The 15690-nt window shown below is 38.6% G+C and overlaps 1 protein-coding gene across 1 annotated transcript in view; it reads right to left on the reverse strand.

Annotated features, from left to right (window-relative positions):
* Nucleotides 1–665: 665 nt before the first annotated feature.
* Nucleotides 666–15690, reverse strand: part of LOC137675686 (zinc finger RNA-binding protein-like) — a 48367-nt gene continuing 33342 nt past the window's right edge. The window contains exons 15-20 of the mRNA XM_068421857.1: nt 14988–15129; nt 11131–11228; nt 10232–10327; nt 3569–3680; nt 3361–3458; nt 666–2190 (exon numbers count right to left, since the gene is read on the reverse strand). Coding sequence (XP_068277958.1) covers nt 2011–2190; nt 3361–3458; nt 3569–3680; nt 10232–10327; nt 11131–11228; nt 14988–15129 — 726 coding nt within the window. The 3' untranslated portion in view covers nt 666–2010. The remainder of the gene's footprint in view (nt 2191–3360; nt 3459–3568; nt 3681–10231; nt 10328–11130; nt 11229–14987; nt 15130–15690) is intronic.

The raw sequence follows: 15690 nt of genomic DNA on the forward strand, positions 1-15690 counted from the left end.
AGACAAGTTTGCTTTATGAGGAAAAAAACTTTGGTATGAACTAGCCACATGAATAGCACCTGTAGCTTTCAAAATAAATAGTAATGGCTAGACACTATGGCAGCAATATATCCTCTTAAAAAAAGACTAAGAACAAGCACATGCCTGTAGCTATGCAACAAGGCTGGACAACAGAAACTAGTGTAATCTTTTTTTAAAGTAATTTTAAAGCACATGTTAATTATTGTATTTCTGATGCTGAAATTGGTGAGAAGGCTTTCCTTTTATTTGCTAACCACTAATAACCACTCCTTTTAAAAATCACACTCTGATACTTAAAGAACACTGTATTAAAATTTTTCTTTAAGACTCCCTCTATTTTTCTAAAATATTGTATTTTTATTCCACAGGCCCATGCTGTTAGCAGTAGGTGTTGCAAAGAAAAACATCCCCCTACTCCAAGAGCTATTTATTAAAAAGGTCAAAGATAAATTCGACCTCAAAATGGAACAAAAGGGTTTTTTAATAAATTGTACCAGAAATAACAAATGATCTTTGTAATGTGTGATACTCCCCTACAGCCATTGATAAAGTAGTTACCAGAATGTTAGTCTATGTTAATCTGTGCGTTTTATGGGTTTGCAACAAATCATAATACACATTGAACAGAATGAGTGAAACTTCAGTTTCCAGCATATAATGAATTTTAGTCATTTAATACATTTTAGTTTTTATTTGTATATTCCACTGTAGTGCTGTGACAACAAATCACACCTATGTACCAGAGCATCCATCAACAGTATGATGTAACTTTACTACACCACTGCTATATTTAGCTTTTTGAAAGAGACATAAGCATACACTATGGCCACATCAAATAATTTTCTGTTTTTTTTTTTCCTTTGATAACCTTCACTTTTTCAGTAATACTTCACTTTTAAAAATTTGAATTATTAAAAAAAATCACAAAGTTTATACAGGAATAGCTATAAGGAATGACCTCACAGGCACTGATATGACAAACATTTATTTTAAGGGCTGAGAGGCATTAATATCATTGACAAAGTTGACTGAAAAGAATTACTAACTTTGTCTAAATGGGAAATGCCTGCTTCTGCTTGTATGTTGAGAAAAGAAATTCAGAAAGTTATTTTTTAGCCTTGCTATGTCACAAAGTCAATCATACAAAGACTTACGCATTTAACCTAAAATGACAGTTTTAAAAGCCCTTCTATTAAAACCAAAAACATCATGCAAAACTCTGATCAATTATGCAGCTGCTTTAAAACTGTTGCAAGACCATACTGTATATATTAGCTTTTATACTGCTAATGCACAACTAACAGCAAACTTGATTAGATTAACACAAATTTGTCTTAATTACACCATTATATCACACTAAGGCCACAAGACTGGCAAAAACATTTAATTCTGAGCACTCAAATGGCAGGATAATTATGTGTTGTAACCCCTTCACACTTAGGAAAAAAAAAAACAATCAACACAATCCTGCAGTCTCACTTTACAAAATAAAGTTCTGTAAAATATTAATTGGGAGGGGAACAGTTTATACTATCTAACGCAAAGTAACTTATACAACTAGTGTCAAAGGCAAACAAAAAAACTTCTAAATAAAAAGTCAAAATACACATAGCAACAGAAGCACAAATGCTGCATTAAATACAGTCAAGATAAGAAAACAATGCACTTGTTAATAAAACAGACAAAAAAAGAAGAAAAGTTATAGATTTAGCAACACATTTAAAGAAAATGCAATGAGGAAAAAAACCTCAAACTATTTTTTCCAATGACAACAGTTTCCATTTGCAGTCTTTCCATCCATAATTTGTCTGATACAGTACATCCATTAAAATATTCAGAATCTCATAGAAGAGTTAGGTTATTCTCTTCCAAATCTAATTACCAAGTTCGTTCTGGATGTTTTAAACAGACATTATTATGTCCATTTAAAAGCAAGGCAACAAATGGACTTTTTATCACCTTCAATCTTAGCACTGATGACAAACATTTTTAAAAGTTATCATAATCTTTTTTGTCTTTTTTCCCCTCTGCTTCAAATCCATCAACCCCATCACTGTCCCTTCTCCTTTTACGATTATTATGGATGTTGAAGCGTTGATTCATTTGTGGTAACGGATCCATTCCTAAAACTTTGTGTATTTGACGGAATGCAAGTAGTCTCAGTGCAAACTAGAAAAAGGGTAGAAAGAAGATATTTCTGTTAGAAACAAATGTCAATTTCGAGTACTTTGTCAAACAATTAATGAAGAACATTAGTGGTGTATGATATTATCCTTAGCTCTTATCTCCTCTTCCTTCCCCCATCAAAGTCAACACAATAAAATGTGTATGTCACATTTGCCACTTCTGTACAAAGTACACCACCTTAGCTTAAAAATACTATACATGTATTTTAGCTGCTGGACTTGCACTGAAGGAGCCAAGGCTTGTCACATGTCCCATTACACATTAGTAATCTTTAGCAAAAGGATCAAATGAAGAGGTAGGGGCAGTAACCTCTTAAGCTGCAAGTGTGAATGGTCAATACTGTAAGTGGATACAATAAATATTAAAAATTAAACTTACACAGATTTATTTATAAAATATTAAATGCCAATATAATTTTAAATCACAGAATGGCTTGGGTTGGAAGGGACTTTAAAGATCATCTAGTTCCAACCCCCCTGCCATGGGCACGGACACCTTTTCACTAGACCCCTTGTCCTATCACTACATGCCCTTGTAAAAAGTCCCTCTCCAGCTTTCCTGTAGGCCCCCTTCAGGTACTGGAAGGCTGCTAGAAGGTCTCCCCAGAGCCTTCTCTTCTCCAGGCTGAACAGCCCCAACTCTCTCACAGCCTGTCTTCATAGGAGAAGTGCTCCAGCCCTCTGATCATCTTCGTGGCCCTCCTCTGGACTTGCTCCAACAGCTTCATATCCTTCTTATGCTGGGGGCCCCAGAGCTGGACGCTCCAGGTGGGGTCTCACGAGAGCAGAGTAGAGGGGCAGAATCACTTCCCTCGACCTGCTGGCCATGCTGCTTTTGATGCAGCCCAGGATATGGTTGGCTTTCTGGGCTGCAAGCGAACATTGCTGGCTCATGTTGAGCTTCTCATCAACCATCACCCCCAAGTCCTTCTCCTCAGGGCTCCTCTCCATCCATCCTCCACCCAGCCTGTATTTGTGCTCGGGATTGCCCCAACCCACGTCAGAGCAATCCCAATCTTTCTTATTCTAAGAAAGGAAAATTCATGTCCAGCATATAGCTCCATTTAAAAAAAACAAAATGAAACAAAAAAAAAAAAACACACCCAAAAAAACAGCCATAAAATTTAGTTACTTCACACATACTTTTCCTTACCTGCGCACTTGAAGTAATATCCTCTCGTTGCTGATCTGTCATTACAGCAAGTGTATCAAAAGGATCTCTCTCACAAGGGTCCAGAAGGCCAGGACCACCTACAATGGTTATGCTAATTAGTAGCACATCTCTACCTTATTTCAATCAAGATTACAGATTTTACATTAATAAAACATAAGTATACAGACACTGATCAAACGCAACTTGCCTTTAAGGATGATTCCTGAAGATATACACTCAAAAACTCTTCTCAGTGCATCCCCAGGGCTCTGTGGTCCAGTAGCACTGCTAATTGCTTTTTCCACGAGCAACTCCATAGCCTAGACCAACAATAAGAAAATCCAGCCAATTTAGAAGATTGATTAAAACAGAAAAAAGCTACTACTGTTGTTCAGTACAGAACTTTTGATACTGAAATTTTGAAGAATATTGCACATCACAGAACACTTTCAGTTACAATGGAAAAAATCAGATATTTTATAAAGATGAATAAAAAGAAAGCTGCTGCAAGATTAACATTGAGTACTGATACTGATATGCTGCTTCTCATCACAAGTTGTCCAAAAGTTTTGTAGAAATTTATACAGTAGTAGCCTACATATGCAGGTAGACAATTTGTCCAGCCATTTTTTGAGAGAACATGAAACATGCTGGGTCACCGGAATCTGTTAGCCACACGAATAAACAGCACACAGTACGAAATGATGAATTTGATTCATCTAATGAAATTAACAGGATGCTATGGAAAAATTATTTTTCTCTACAAGAATATGGAAACTTAAAGCATCAAAAATTTAATGACCTTTTAATGTTTAAGTGGTTACTAGTTCTTCAGTTTAGCAAAACTGAAGTTCACAGCAAGTTTTTTTTCCTGGATATAGGCTAACACTAACTCAGATGTTAAACAAGTGTAAAAAAACTTTGATGATAAACAGGTTTTTTTTAAATTTACACATTATTTGATATTAGTTAAAATGGTTTAAATGATTAGCTGTATTTTAAATATTTTTTCTGTGAATATTTCCATTGTTTACTTTTATTAGACTATTTTTTCTGAAAAACCTATAAAAGATATTTGCAAAAGTAAAGAATAGCTTTTCCTTAGCTTTTTCAGCATTAAATGGATGTTTCAATACCACCTTTTTGGCAAGTTTCATTTTCAAAACAATGTGTCTCTCTTGGGTTTTGGTGGGGGTTTTTTTTTGAGTTTGTTTTTTTTGGTTCCTCTCCTGAGTTTACAGTTGTTCAAATGTTGCTTTTCATTTTTATTTTCCAAGAGTAAATGCCTATTCTAATGCATGCAAGTAACCATAGGCAGTGTTGATTACAATCCTTCACTAAGAGTGCCCATTCCTTTCTACTTTAGCTCAATTTAACTGACAAATTTCATTTCTTGAGCATGGTATTTCCATACTCGCACTGTATCACTCAGGATCAAGCTTTTGAGTTTTAGCAACAGTAATTTAGTTGTTTTGAAGTATGAAGCTAAATACAGCAGGAAAGAAAAAAAGCAGATCATGTTATTGCATTTATTCAAATCTAGTTCTTTTGGATCCTCATACAATACACTAAAGTCCACAACTTAATCCTAGGAAAATGTGAATTATGATGCCCTGGTGTTTATGTGCACAAAAGGCTGGATTTCAAGTTTGGAAAAAAAATCAACCTTGAATACTAGTTCCTTCTAACTTGTAGGAACTTGACAAAATTCTTCTAATTTAGTTTTTATTTGTAGGTATATAAAGAGACTGATACTAATGTCTGTGTTTAGACTTCCTAATATTTTCTATTATTACAACTACTTAGGCTCTTTTTGAAAAGCTCTGGCATCTCGTTGGCTTGTAACAGGCTTCTAGCATACAGGTCAGGAGAAGTTCTGTATGCAGAAAAATCTATTTCTTCGATCTATGAAATTTCATCTGTGATTGTCAGAAATTACATATATTTAAAAATCACGATTTTCATTCTGTCATTATTTTTGTCAGGAAGACTTTGCCAACAGGCCAAAAGAACAACTGACTACACAGACTTCAATGTTGATTCATGTCACTGGCAATGCATCAGGTACCAGGAGCAAGCCAGGAAGCACTTTTGGAGAGAACCGAGACACAGCTAGGCCTGACACACTGCTTCATATCTCTCCTCCCTTCTGGCTGTGCCTTAGAACAGATATTATGAGAAATAAGAAACAACATTCCTTGTTCTTCATCTATGTGCCTGCTGTGTGTTGCAATAGTTCTAAGGATGCTTTTCTAAAAGTATGCCAGGGTTTATTCTTAGGCAGCTCAGTATCATAGTGATATTGAAGACACTTACATACTTCTTAGCTTCTTTTAAGCTATATTTGTATAGTATATCTTTCATGAAGTGTAGCACAGAAACTGGAACTATTTTTTGTGTTTGTGTTTTTTTTTTTTTTTACTTTAAATATTTTTAAACCAGAAATAACTGCTTGTCTCTGTTTAGCCTGCATCCACAGCTAAAAAATAACCAGCTGTTCTATCACCCAGTGTCCCCTCCCCAGCCGAGAAAGGGAATTGGAAAAAGGAGGGAGACTCGTGGGTTGAAGTTGAAACAGATTTACTAAAATAAGAAAACTAATATCAATACTAATACAAAATACACAAATTTATACTTCGCCCATATAGTAGTGGTGAAACTCTCCAGGGATGGTGACCATTGAGGGGGGAGAGAGAGAAGAGAAGACCAGAGCAAAGAGAGGAAAAAGCCCCAGCCATCCCCAGCAAACTTTCCAATTTATAGTGAACATGACATTTATGGTATAGAATACACCTGTGGGCCAGCCTGGGTCAGCTGCTCTGGCCCTTGCTCCCCACAGCTCCAGCACCTGGCCAACTCAAAACTGCTAATGGCCTTGATCACCATACCATGGCTGGCCACAAACTAAAACAAAATGTAACAGAAAATTGATTCTATTATTTCATCCCAGCGAAACCAGGACACTGCTCCACATTTTTTCCAGAAGCAACAAATATTTAATCAGAAGTAATTTAATAAAATTTTCTGCAAGCTTAGTACAGTTGTAAAACATTTCTCATTGAAATAATGCCAACTACTGTAACTGTCTTGATAATGTCAGCACTCTTCCTGCCAAAACTGAAAAGTCTACATTAGGAAGCAGCACAGTGCAACAGGATTTGGTCTATGAAACAAAACAGTCAGAACTGAGTTTACCTCCACATGTACACATTTCAGAGATTTTGTTTCAGGACTAACTTTGTCCAGTCCACAGATTGAACATCTGTTAATATTTGGAGCACAAGCTGCACTCCTGGAGAGCATAATTTAAGATAGTCAATGTAAAAGGAATGCTCCAAGAACACTGCAAGAATTGAGAGGTAACTGGGTATAACCTAGAGATCTGTTTCTAAGTGACACTAATTAAAATGCTAATTGTGACACGTCCACAGACTAGTACTGTGGTATTTCATCTTGCAGAAAGGATATGTCAGTCGCTGAGGGAGCTGCTCCGGAGCTGGTCCGATCCACAGCAGAGCAGCAGATCTTGGTACACAGGGGGTTTTCCTAAGGCAGGGAAACGCCAGGGGAGCAGAGACACCCACCAAGATCAGCAGCTCTCACAGGAGACTCTGACGAGGCGTGGGTGTCACCAGAGCAATGGCAGGAGATTTAAACACCGTATAACAGAAACTAATAGTCAGTCACTGAGGGGAGCTGCTCCAGAGCCAGCCTGATTTGCAGTATTATATGGGGAGCACATCAGGCTGCCTTACTCAGCTCCAGCATCTCTCCTGATGTGATGGGTCTTTCTTCTCTTCAGTCTGCAGAAGTAAAGCAGTTCTGCAGGGGCACCTGAGGCTTCGGGGAAATTCTCCTCCTCCTGCTGGTCCTTGCTGTTGCAACCATCCATTCTTCTGCAGTATTGCCCCCCCTCCCTTCTGTGTGTTCCGCTAGGGGAGTTTTCAGCTGTTTGGCTGTGGGGCCACTGCAGACTGCGCTTGGACCCATCTATCCAACTCCTTCTCAGCCTCCCTGATGTTACGCAGCCTTCTCACCGCCTCCTGCAGCTCGGCCACCTGCTACAGGAGGTCCTCCTCCTTGCCTTTTGCAGGCAAGTCTGGTGCCTGTCCCTGCCCCAGGAGAAAGGTCTAGGCACTTCCTGCAGCCTGAGGTCTGCACTGCAGCTTCTCCCTTCAGCAGCTCCGTCTGGGTGGAAGCATTGGTCACTGCTGGGGTAGATTGTACAGAACGCCCAGCCGGAGCTGCAGCCTTTGTTCTCAACACAGCAGGGCATAATCAATCCAGGAGGTTCCTGGAATATGTGGATGATAATTTCCTTCTCCAAGTGATAGAGGAGCCAACAAGGAGAGGTGCCATGCTGGACCTTGTTCTCACCAACAAGGAGGGGCTGGTGGGGAATGTGAGGCTCAAGGGCAGCCTTGGCTGCAGTGACCATGAAACAGGGGAGTTCAAGATCCATAGGGCAGCAAGGAGGGTGCGCAGCAAGCTCACCACCCTGGACTTCAGGAGAGCAGACTTTGACCTCCTCAGGGACCTCCTTGGTGGAGTACCATTGGATAAAGCCCTGTAGGGGAGAGAGGCCCAAGAAAGCTGGTTGATATTCAAGGATCACCTCCTCCAAGCTCAGGAGCAATGCATCCCAACAAAGAAGAAGGCAGGCAAAAACGCCAGGAGGCCTGCATGGATGAACAAGGAGCTCCTGGACAAACTCAGGCATGAAAAGGAAGCCTACAGAGGGTAGAAGCAAGGGCAGGTAGCCTGGGAGGAATACAGAGAAATTGTCCAAGCAGCCAGGGACCAGGTTAGGAAAGCTAAAGCCCTGATAGGATTAAATCTGGCCAGGGATGTCAAGGGCAACAAGAAAAGCTTCTACAGGTACGTCAGTGATAAAAGGAAGACTAAGGAAAATGTGGGCCCTCTCCAGAAGGAAACGGGAGACATGGTTACCCAAGACATGGAGAAGGCTGAGGTACTCAACGACTTTTTTGCCTCACTCTTCACCGGCAAGTGCTCAAGCCACACTGCCCAAGTCACAGAAAGCAAAGGCAGGGACTGGAAGGATGAAGAACCACCACTGTAGGAGAAGATCAGGTTCGAGACCATCTAAGGAACCTGAAGGTGCACAAGTCCATGGGACCTGATGAGGTGCATCCGTGGGTCCTGAGGGAACTGGCAGATGAAGTTGCTAAGCCGCTATCCATCATTTTTGAGAAGTCCTGGCAGTCTGGTGCAGTTCCCACTGAATGGAAAAGGGGAAACATAACCCCCATTTTCAAAAAGGGAAGAAAAGAAGACCCAGGGAACTACAGACCAGTCAGTCTCTCCTCTGGATAGCTGCACTCAGAGAGTTGTGGTCAACGGCTCAATGTCCAAGTGGAGACCAGTGACGAGAGGCGTTCCTGAGGGGTCAGTATTGGGACTGGTGCTGTTTAACATCCTTGTCAGCGACATGGACAGTGGGATTAAGCGCGCCCTCAGCAACTTTGCTGATGACACAAAGCTCTGTGGTGCGGTCGACATGCTGGAGGGAAGGGATGCTATCCAGAGGGACCTTGACAGGCTTGAGAGCTGGGCCTGTGTGAACCACATGAAGTTCAACAAGGCCAAGTGCAAGGTCCTGCATGTGGGTCGGAGCAATCCCAAGCACAATTACAGGCTGGGGGGAGGATGGATGGAGAGGAGCCCTGAGGAGAAGGAATTGGGGGTGATAGTTGACAAGAAGCTCAACATGAGCCGGCAATGTGTGCTTGCAGCCCAGAAAGCCAACTGCATCCTGGAGCGCGTCAAAAGAAGCGTGGCCAGCACATCGAGGGAGGTAATTCTGCCCCTCTACTCTGCTCTCGTGAGACCCCACCTGGAGTACTGTGTCCAGCTCTGGGGCCCCCAGCATAAGAAGGACCTGGACTCGCTCCAACAGGTCCATAGGAGGGCCACGAAGATGATCAGAGGGCTGGAGCACCTCTCCTATGAAGACAGGCTGAGAGAGTTGGGGCTGTTCAGCCTGGAGAAGAGAAGGCTCTGGGGAGACCTTCTAGCAGCCTTCCAGTACCTGAAGGGGGCCTACAGGAAAGCTGGAGAGGGACTTTTTACAAGGGCATGTAGTGATAAGACAAGGGGTAACAGTTTTAAACTGAAAGAGGGTAGATTTACATTAGATATTAGGAAGAAATTCTTTACTGTGAGGGTGGTGAGACACTGGATCAGGTTGCCCAGAGACGTTGTGGATGCCTCCTCCCTGGAAGTGTTCAAGGACAGCTTGGATGGGGCTTTGAGCAACCTGGTCTAGTGGAAAGGTGTCCCTGCCAATGGCAGGGGGGTTGGAACTAGATGATCTTTAAGGTCCCTTTCAACCCAAACCATTCTATGATTCTATGATATATTAATGATTGCAGGAATTACTGTGATTTATTCTTTCAAGTAGCCTTTCTGTTATCACAGAGCTATCTGGGCACAGCTGACATTATTTTCAATCAAGTTTCAGTAAAGTCCAAGCAATTCAGAGTAGGTGGTTATAAAAAAATAGATTCTTTTATATAAAGGAAAAAAATGCTAAAATCTAGAATAAGAATGCTACCCACAAAGTATTCAAAAGAACCAGAAAATTTATTTTGAAAATAAATTCCAGCTCCAAATGACAAAACCTCAGAAAATTAAATTTTTAGAGGGAATCTGGATCATTTGTTGGGAAAAAAAAAAAAACCACACCAACAAAAAAACCCCACCACCACCACCAAAATACCCCACAAAACCAAAACCCTACATTACTCCTTGAAAAAATCTACATTTTAGAACTGTAGTAATGCCTTCCTATGCTTTACTTGCAGTACCATGTCCGTTAAAAAGACTCATTCAGAAGAACATTACTCACCCAGCTTGGAAAATCAGACCAAGTTGGAACCCGTTGACAGAGGTCACGAAGTATACGTATGATAACCACACAGGACTGCAGACCATTAGCTCTAGCCTTGAGAGCAATACAAAATCAAATTAATTAATCCCAGCACCTACAGCAAATAGGACTTGTTGAAAGACTAAAACACCCCTGTTCAATGGAAGCTCAGATACAAGATTGAAACAAATCATTCTACAACTTTATTCTATGAGCTGCCATTTACAGCAGTATTTTATACAGGGTTAGTAATTTAAGGTGGTAGAAGTCAAAGTGCACAGGTTATACAAGAATAATATTTCTTGATCCCCTGTACACTTTGACCTACGTTCACTTGTAACAATAAATACAGTATCTTTCTATATTAGAAATAAAAAGGATAAAGGTCTAGAAAATAGTTATAGAGACTGAAAGGTCAAGGGAATGTTTGGTTTCTTTATTGTGCCTTTGCCAGAATGCAAAGTCACTAAACCAAACAGTTGCTTCTCACCTTTCATTCCCTACACTTAATACACTTAAAGAAATAGGAAAAAATGTCTTAAATCTAAACACAAAACTTTAAACACATAATCCAAAGTTACTCTGCAGCCTTATGGAATATCTAACAAATATACAACATACGATCACCCCAAGCGAGTCAAACTTTCAACATCGCCTTCTCAATGACCAGAAAAAAAATAATCATGTCAAATGAGTAATAACTGCATAAAGCAGTTCCTCCATACTCAACCTTCTACATTTAAATTTAGGGACCAGAAAAATATTAAGTATTATAAGCATGAACAATGCTGAGTGTTTTCACACAGTTAAACATTTATATTGCAACTGAACTAATCTCTCATAAGGCTACAAGAAGAAAGTAAAATGATGTTCCGAACCTGGAACCACTTAGCGTGTCGTAGAGCAGCCAGAGCGTCAAGGCATTTTTGCCTGTCCAAGACGTCCGGTGGGTCTTTCACCATACCCGAGGTTACATCTAAAATGGATTGAATTGGCAAAATGCAGTGAGGAATGGGTGTTTGACCAGGTGAGCAAGACACTTCCTTAAAGTAGCTTCAATGTCACACATGCCATTTAAAGTTTAAACACTTGAACAATAAATGTAAATGTTCAATAAAAGCCATTCAATTAGGATTAGGACATCAACCCAGTATGAAGATCAAGAGCATATTATACTTTAGCTCTCAGGTTATTTTCAAATGCATTGCAGATTATGCAATGTGTAGTACTTATTTAAGCTAACACTGGAAAAACACATATCCTCTAAAATTAAATACTGAAGGAAGGATGGTTGGACACAGTGCACCAGCACAGAGAACACAAGACAGAAGGAACACAAAAATCCACTTTAACCAAGTAGAAACATTCAAACTTAGTTTCTTGTAAATTTTAATGGTCATGTGTTATTTGGGACCTACTCTTTAAAAGAAAAACTAAGTATAAAAAAAAAAAATCTTAAAAGCACTAGATGTTTAGTAATGAAGTTATTTTTATCATACCTTAAATTTAAAATGGAAATTATTTTGCTTTAAAAAACCTGACTAAAGTAATGTGAAATGCTCTTCAGTATTACAGAGATCCATTACTTTCTAGTACCCTCTCTCTTGTGCAAACTTTTATCACAATAATTCACTACATAATTTGAAACTCCAATTACTTTTAGCTTTGAAAAATGTCAATTTGGAAAATATTTTTACTAAAAAGAATTACAGTTTAATTGCACAGAAGAGAATCTTAGTGCTGGAAATGTCGATCTAAAATGTGCTACTAACAGATATCATATGAATACCCTTGAAACTTAAAAAGACTGAGTCAGAAGTTGCAAGGCACTGAGAATACATTGACTGAAAAAATTTATCAAGGAAATTCTTGTAATACTTAATCTGTGGATTTTTGCATCTGTTTCACATTTCAGGATTAACCCCTTAAAGACTATTTAACTAAATTCAGATGCCTAGCCTACCACCCTGTTAAGCTAAGACAAAAAATGAATTAATTTACAAAACACAAGCACAAATTCTTACCATATACAACTTCATTTATAACTAGCCTAAATATAAGGGGTTAATCTTCAGTTAGACATGCTGTGTCCACACTACCTCTTCGCTAAAAGTTAAGAGGTATATCAATTTTGGTAAGTTTTATTATGTGAAATACATTTTACCCAGTCAACTATTTCAAGACTAGTGTGAACACTGCTTAATTCTAGGAGACAAAGACAAAAAGAAAAAACCCACACAAAGTAAAGTAGATGCTAGGACTATGCATCCAAACCCCCTCCTTTGTAAAGCATGGCAGGTGTGACATTGAGCTTTAGAAAACCTTGGTCAAAAATCCTTCCGATGTCTTGGCAGCAACCCCTGACAGGAATCAAGTCCCTCTGCTAGAAGGCTTTGGACTGGGGCTGTTAGCTAAGGATAAAAAAAAAAAAAAAAAAAGACACATGCTCACACATATATGAGTTTATAAGTATGTACACTTTGTTTGCTGAAGGAAAGATTCCACAGCAGGGGTTAGAGCACTTTGAATATATCAGATTTGGTAAAATGTCAAACGCACAATACTGTAAGGAACAGTAACTATGCAGTTAACAATTTTAACCGTTAACACTGTATTTTTTTAGCCTTTTATCGTGTAATGGGATTATTACACATCAAACATGATTCTACTCCATGTGGAAGTCTCAGTCTCATCTTTACTCAAACTGGTTCTTCCGGTAAAGCCTTCCTTATCACCTGAACTAGCTCCCCAAAGAGGCTTTAAAAAAAAAAAAACCACCACAAAACAAAATCAAAACTTTAAACCATTGTAAGACACAGAGCATGAGAAGCTGCAGTAAGAAAAAACACAAACACATACTATTACTCTGCAGCAAATAAGCAGCAGTCTTCATAATAAGGCCTTCTTTGCCACAATAATTTGCAATTCAGTCTTCTATTTGCTCTAGTTTCAAAAGTGAACTTTTCTGCACATGCATTTTATGCTGCTCAGTGTCTTGAAGAGAAATCAACTTGATTTTGCTTGCCTAGAGGCAGTACTGCATTCAGCAGTGCATAAACTCACAATGATCATTTTAACTCAGGTGTGGGTCAGACAAAAATACAGATTTGTTTCCTTTAGGTGGCATAAATTAAGGGATCGATCATAGTAATTTGAAATTTATTTTCTTTTTAGTCTACATCATAGAATTTTAGGCCAGAAAATTGTAATTGAGTATTGTGGCAGGAATCAATATTGCACTTTTGCACAGTACATTAAGAAATAAACATGGTGTTTAAGGTTAACTTAATTTAATGATTAGCATAATTTAATAATCAAATCTTTTAAGTTAAAGTATTCTTTATGAACTTTAATACGTGAAGTCTGATTCAGCACAGACAAACCAAGAGTCATGTTACGCAGACTGTAAAAAAACAAGTAGAAATGGTTGGGTGTGACAGTACATGTACAAAGCCTTTATAGCTAGGAATAATATGCACAGTTTAAAAATCATGTACAAAGCACTCTTAAAGACTCTTCAGAAGTCATCCAAACTAGAGAATGTATATTGAAATTTTTCTTTCTGATTATGTAGGACGACTTTGATAACACAGCTTGCTTACAATGCACTAGTCATAGCTACAGAACATTTACTAATGCAATATAAAAACCTCAAGTATTTTAGAGAACGTGTAATGATGAGATGAAATAAAAAGCCTCTATGGTTTATATAAATACATATATACACAAGCACATGTATACATACACACATACAATTTTTTTCAACCTGCATGTGAGAAGTGTTAAGATAGCCTCAGATTTCCTATCTGTAAGTTCACTGTCAAACACCAGAACCCTGTTTGCCATGATCTCTTTCAACTATGAAAATACAGGATTAAAAGGAAACAAAAGTTAATTTTATCTGACCCATAAACAACAAGAACCAATGTATTGCAGACATTAATCATGCTTGTTGGCTTAAAAGCTTTTGGACCTTTCAAAGTGTTACAGAACAGACCCTAAAGCAACACTGCTGGCACCCAAGAAACTGTGAACTTCAGAAACTTAATTTGATTTACGAGCTCCACCTTCTGCTTCAGCTCAACAACAAAGCCATTTCTTATCGTACGAGTCTGGGTTTGCCAGTTGGATAGAAGACTAATTGTAATACCAGGAGCCTAAATATACTCAAAAAGCACTCCAGACCAAAAAGCAACCTCAGAGAGCTGGAAAAAAAACCACATCGTCTTTTGAAGTTGGAAGCACTGTTACAATCAAAAGTATTATAAAAGTGCATTTTAAGTGGCGCTGCTATTTGGAATGTGTAAGTGATGGTAATACTGATCCAGTTTAAACCCAAAACCCCGTGATTTTTGTAAAACCATACGATCTTTCTCTTAGGGCAAGATTGCTCTAGAAAGCCAGTTTATATCCACTTGCTATAAAATACTTAGTTTTTCACATAATTTTATGGGGGGGGGGGGGGGGGGGGGGGAAGACAAGTTTGTACCTTTTCCAGAAAGCTGAGGTTGGACATAAAGTCAGACTTTTAAAAAATTAAATAAACACATCATATAAACATTTATTTTAACCAACTATTCTCTACCAAGATTGGTTGTTGAAAAATAAGGTTTTGATCAAATACATTAGTTGTGCCAGCATGTTGCCTTCTAGGACCTTAAAGCCATCTTAAGCAGAATAGATAAACATATAAAAACAGGTGAGAAAGAAGTAACATCTTTAACAACTTCCCAACCTCCATCCCTCATGTTCTCCTCCCGAATGACTGGAGATGTCAGCGTGATAGTAACTTGCATTTTGGGTTCCACACATGAATTTAAAATTATTGCTGCTTCTGGGACTGCACACTTGATATCGTATTTCTCAGGACTTATTACCTAAATATCGAGAAACAGAAATTTTTATTAGCATGTGGCCAAGAAAAGTATGGGGAAGAAAATTGATTTCAACATAGTCTTTTTAATAGAAAGACAGAAACACAATTATATGAAGCAGATACCTCTGTATTCAAAGAGACAACAGTATACACAATTAAGAAAAATATATATGGACTTGCATACTGTTTCCAAATCATTAATGAAAATACACAGCAATCACCAAGCATGCAAAAGAAAAAAAAAACACTACCCATAAAGGAAATTCATATACTAAGTAAATTACATAACAAGAATCTTGACAGTGTCTGAGATGATAAAGAAAAGCCTCGATGTCACTTAAAATGCCAGTTGGATATGTTTCTCATTGGAACATAGGAGCCTTTAAAAAGCACAAAGATGCAGTGGTTCTTCGAGCTTGCAGTTACAGGATGGGTACTACTAGGCACATTCTATACTTGGCTGTCACAACATCCTCTGATGAAAGCAAAGGGCAAGATAAACTCCAGGGAAAAAAAAAGTAAGAGTAACAAGGTGGTTATTTAGAATTGCTTCTTGAAACTA

This window comes from Nyctibius grandis, chromosome W (genome assembly GCF_013368605.1).
Source record: "Nyctibius grandis isolate bNycGra1 chromosome W, bNycGra1.pri, whole genome shotgun sequence".
Lineage (NCBI taxonomy): Eukaryota > Metazoa > Chordata > Aves > Nyctibiiformes > Nyctibiidae > Nyctibius > Nyctibius grandis.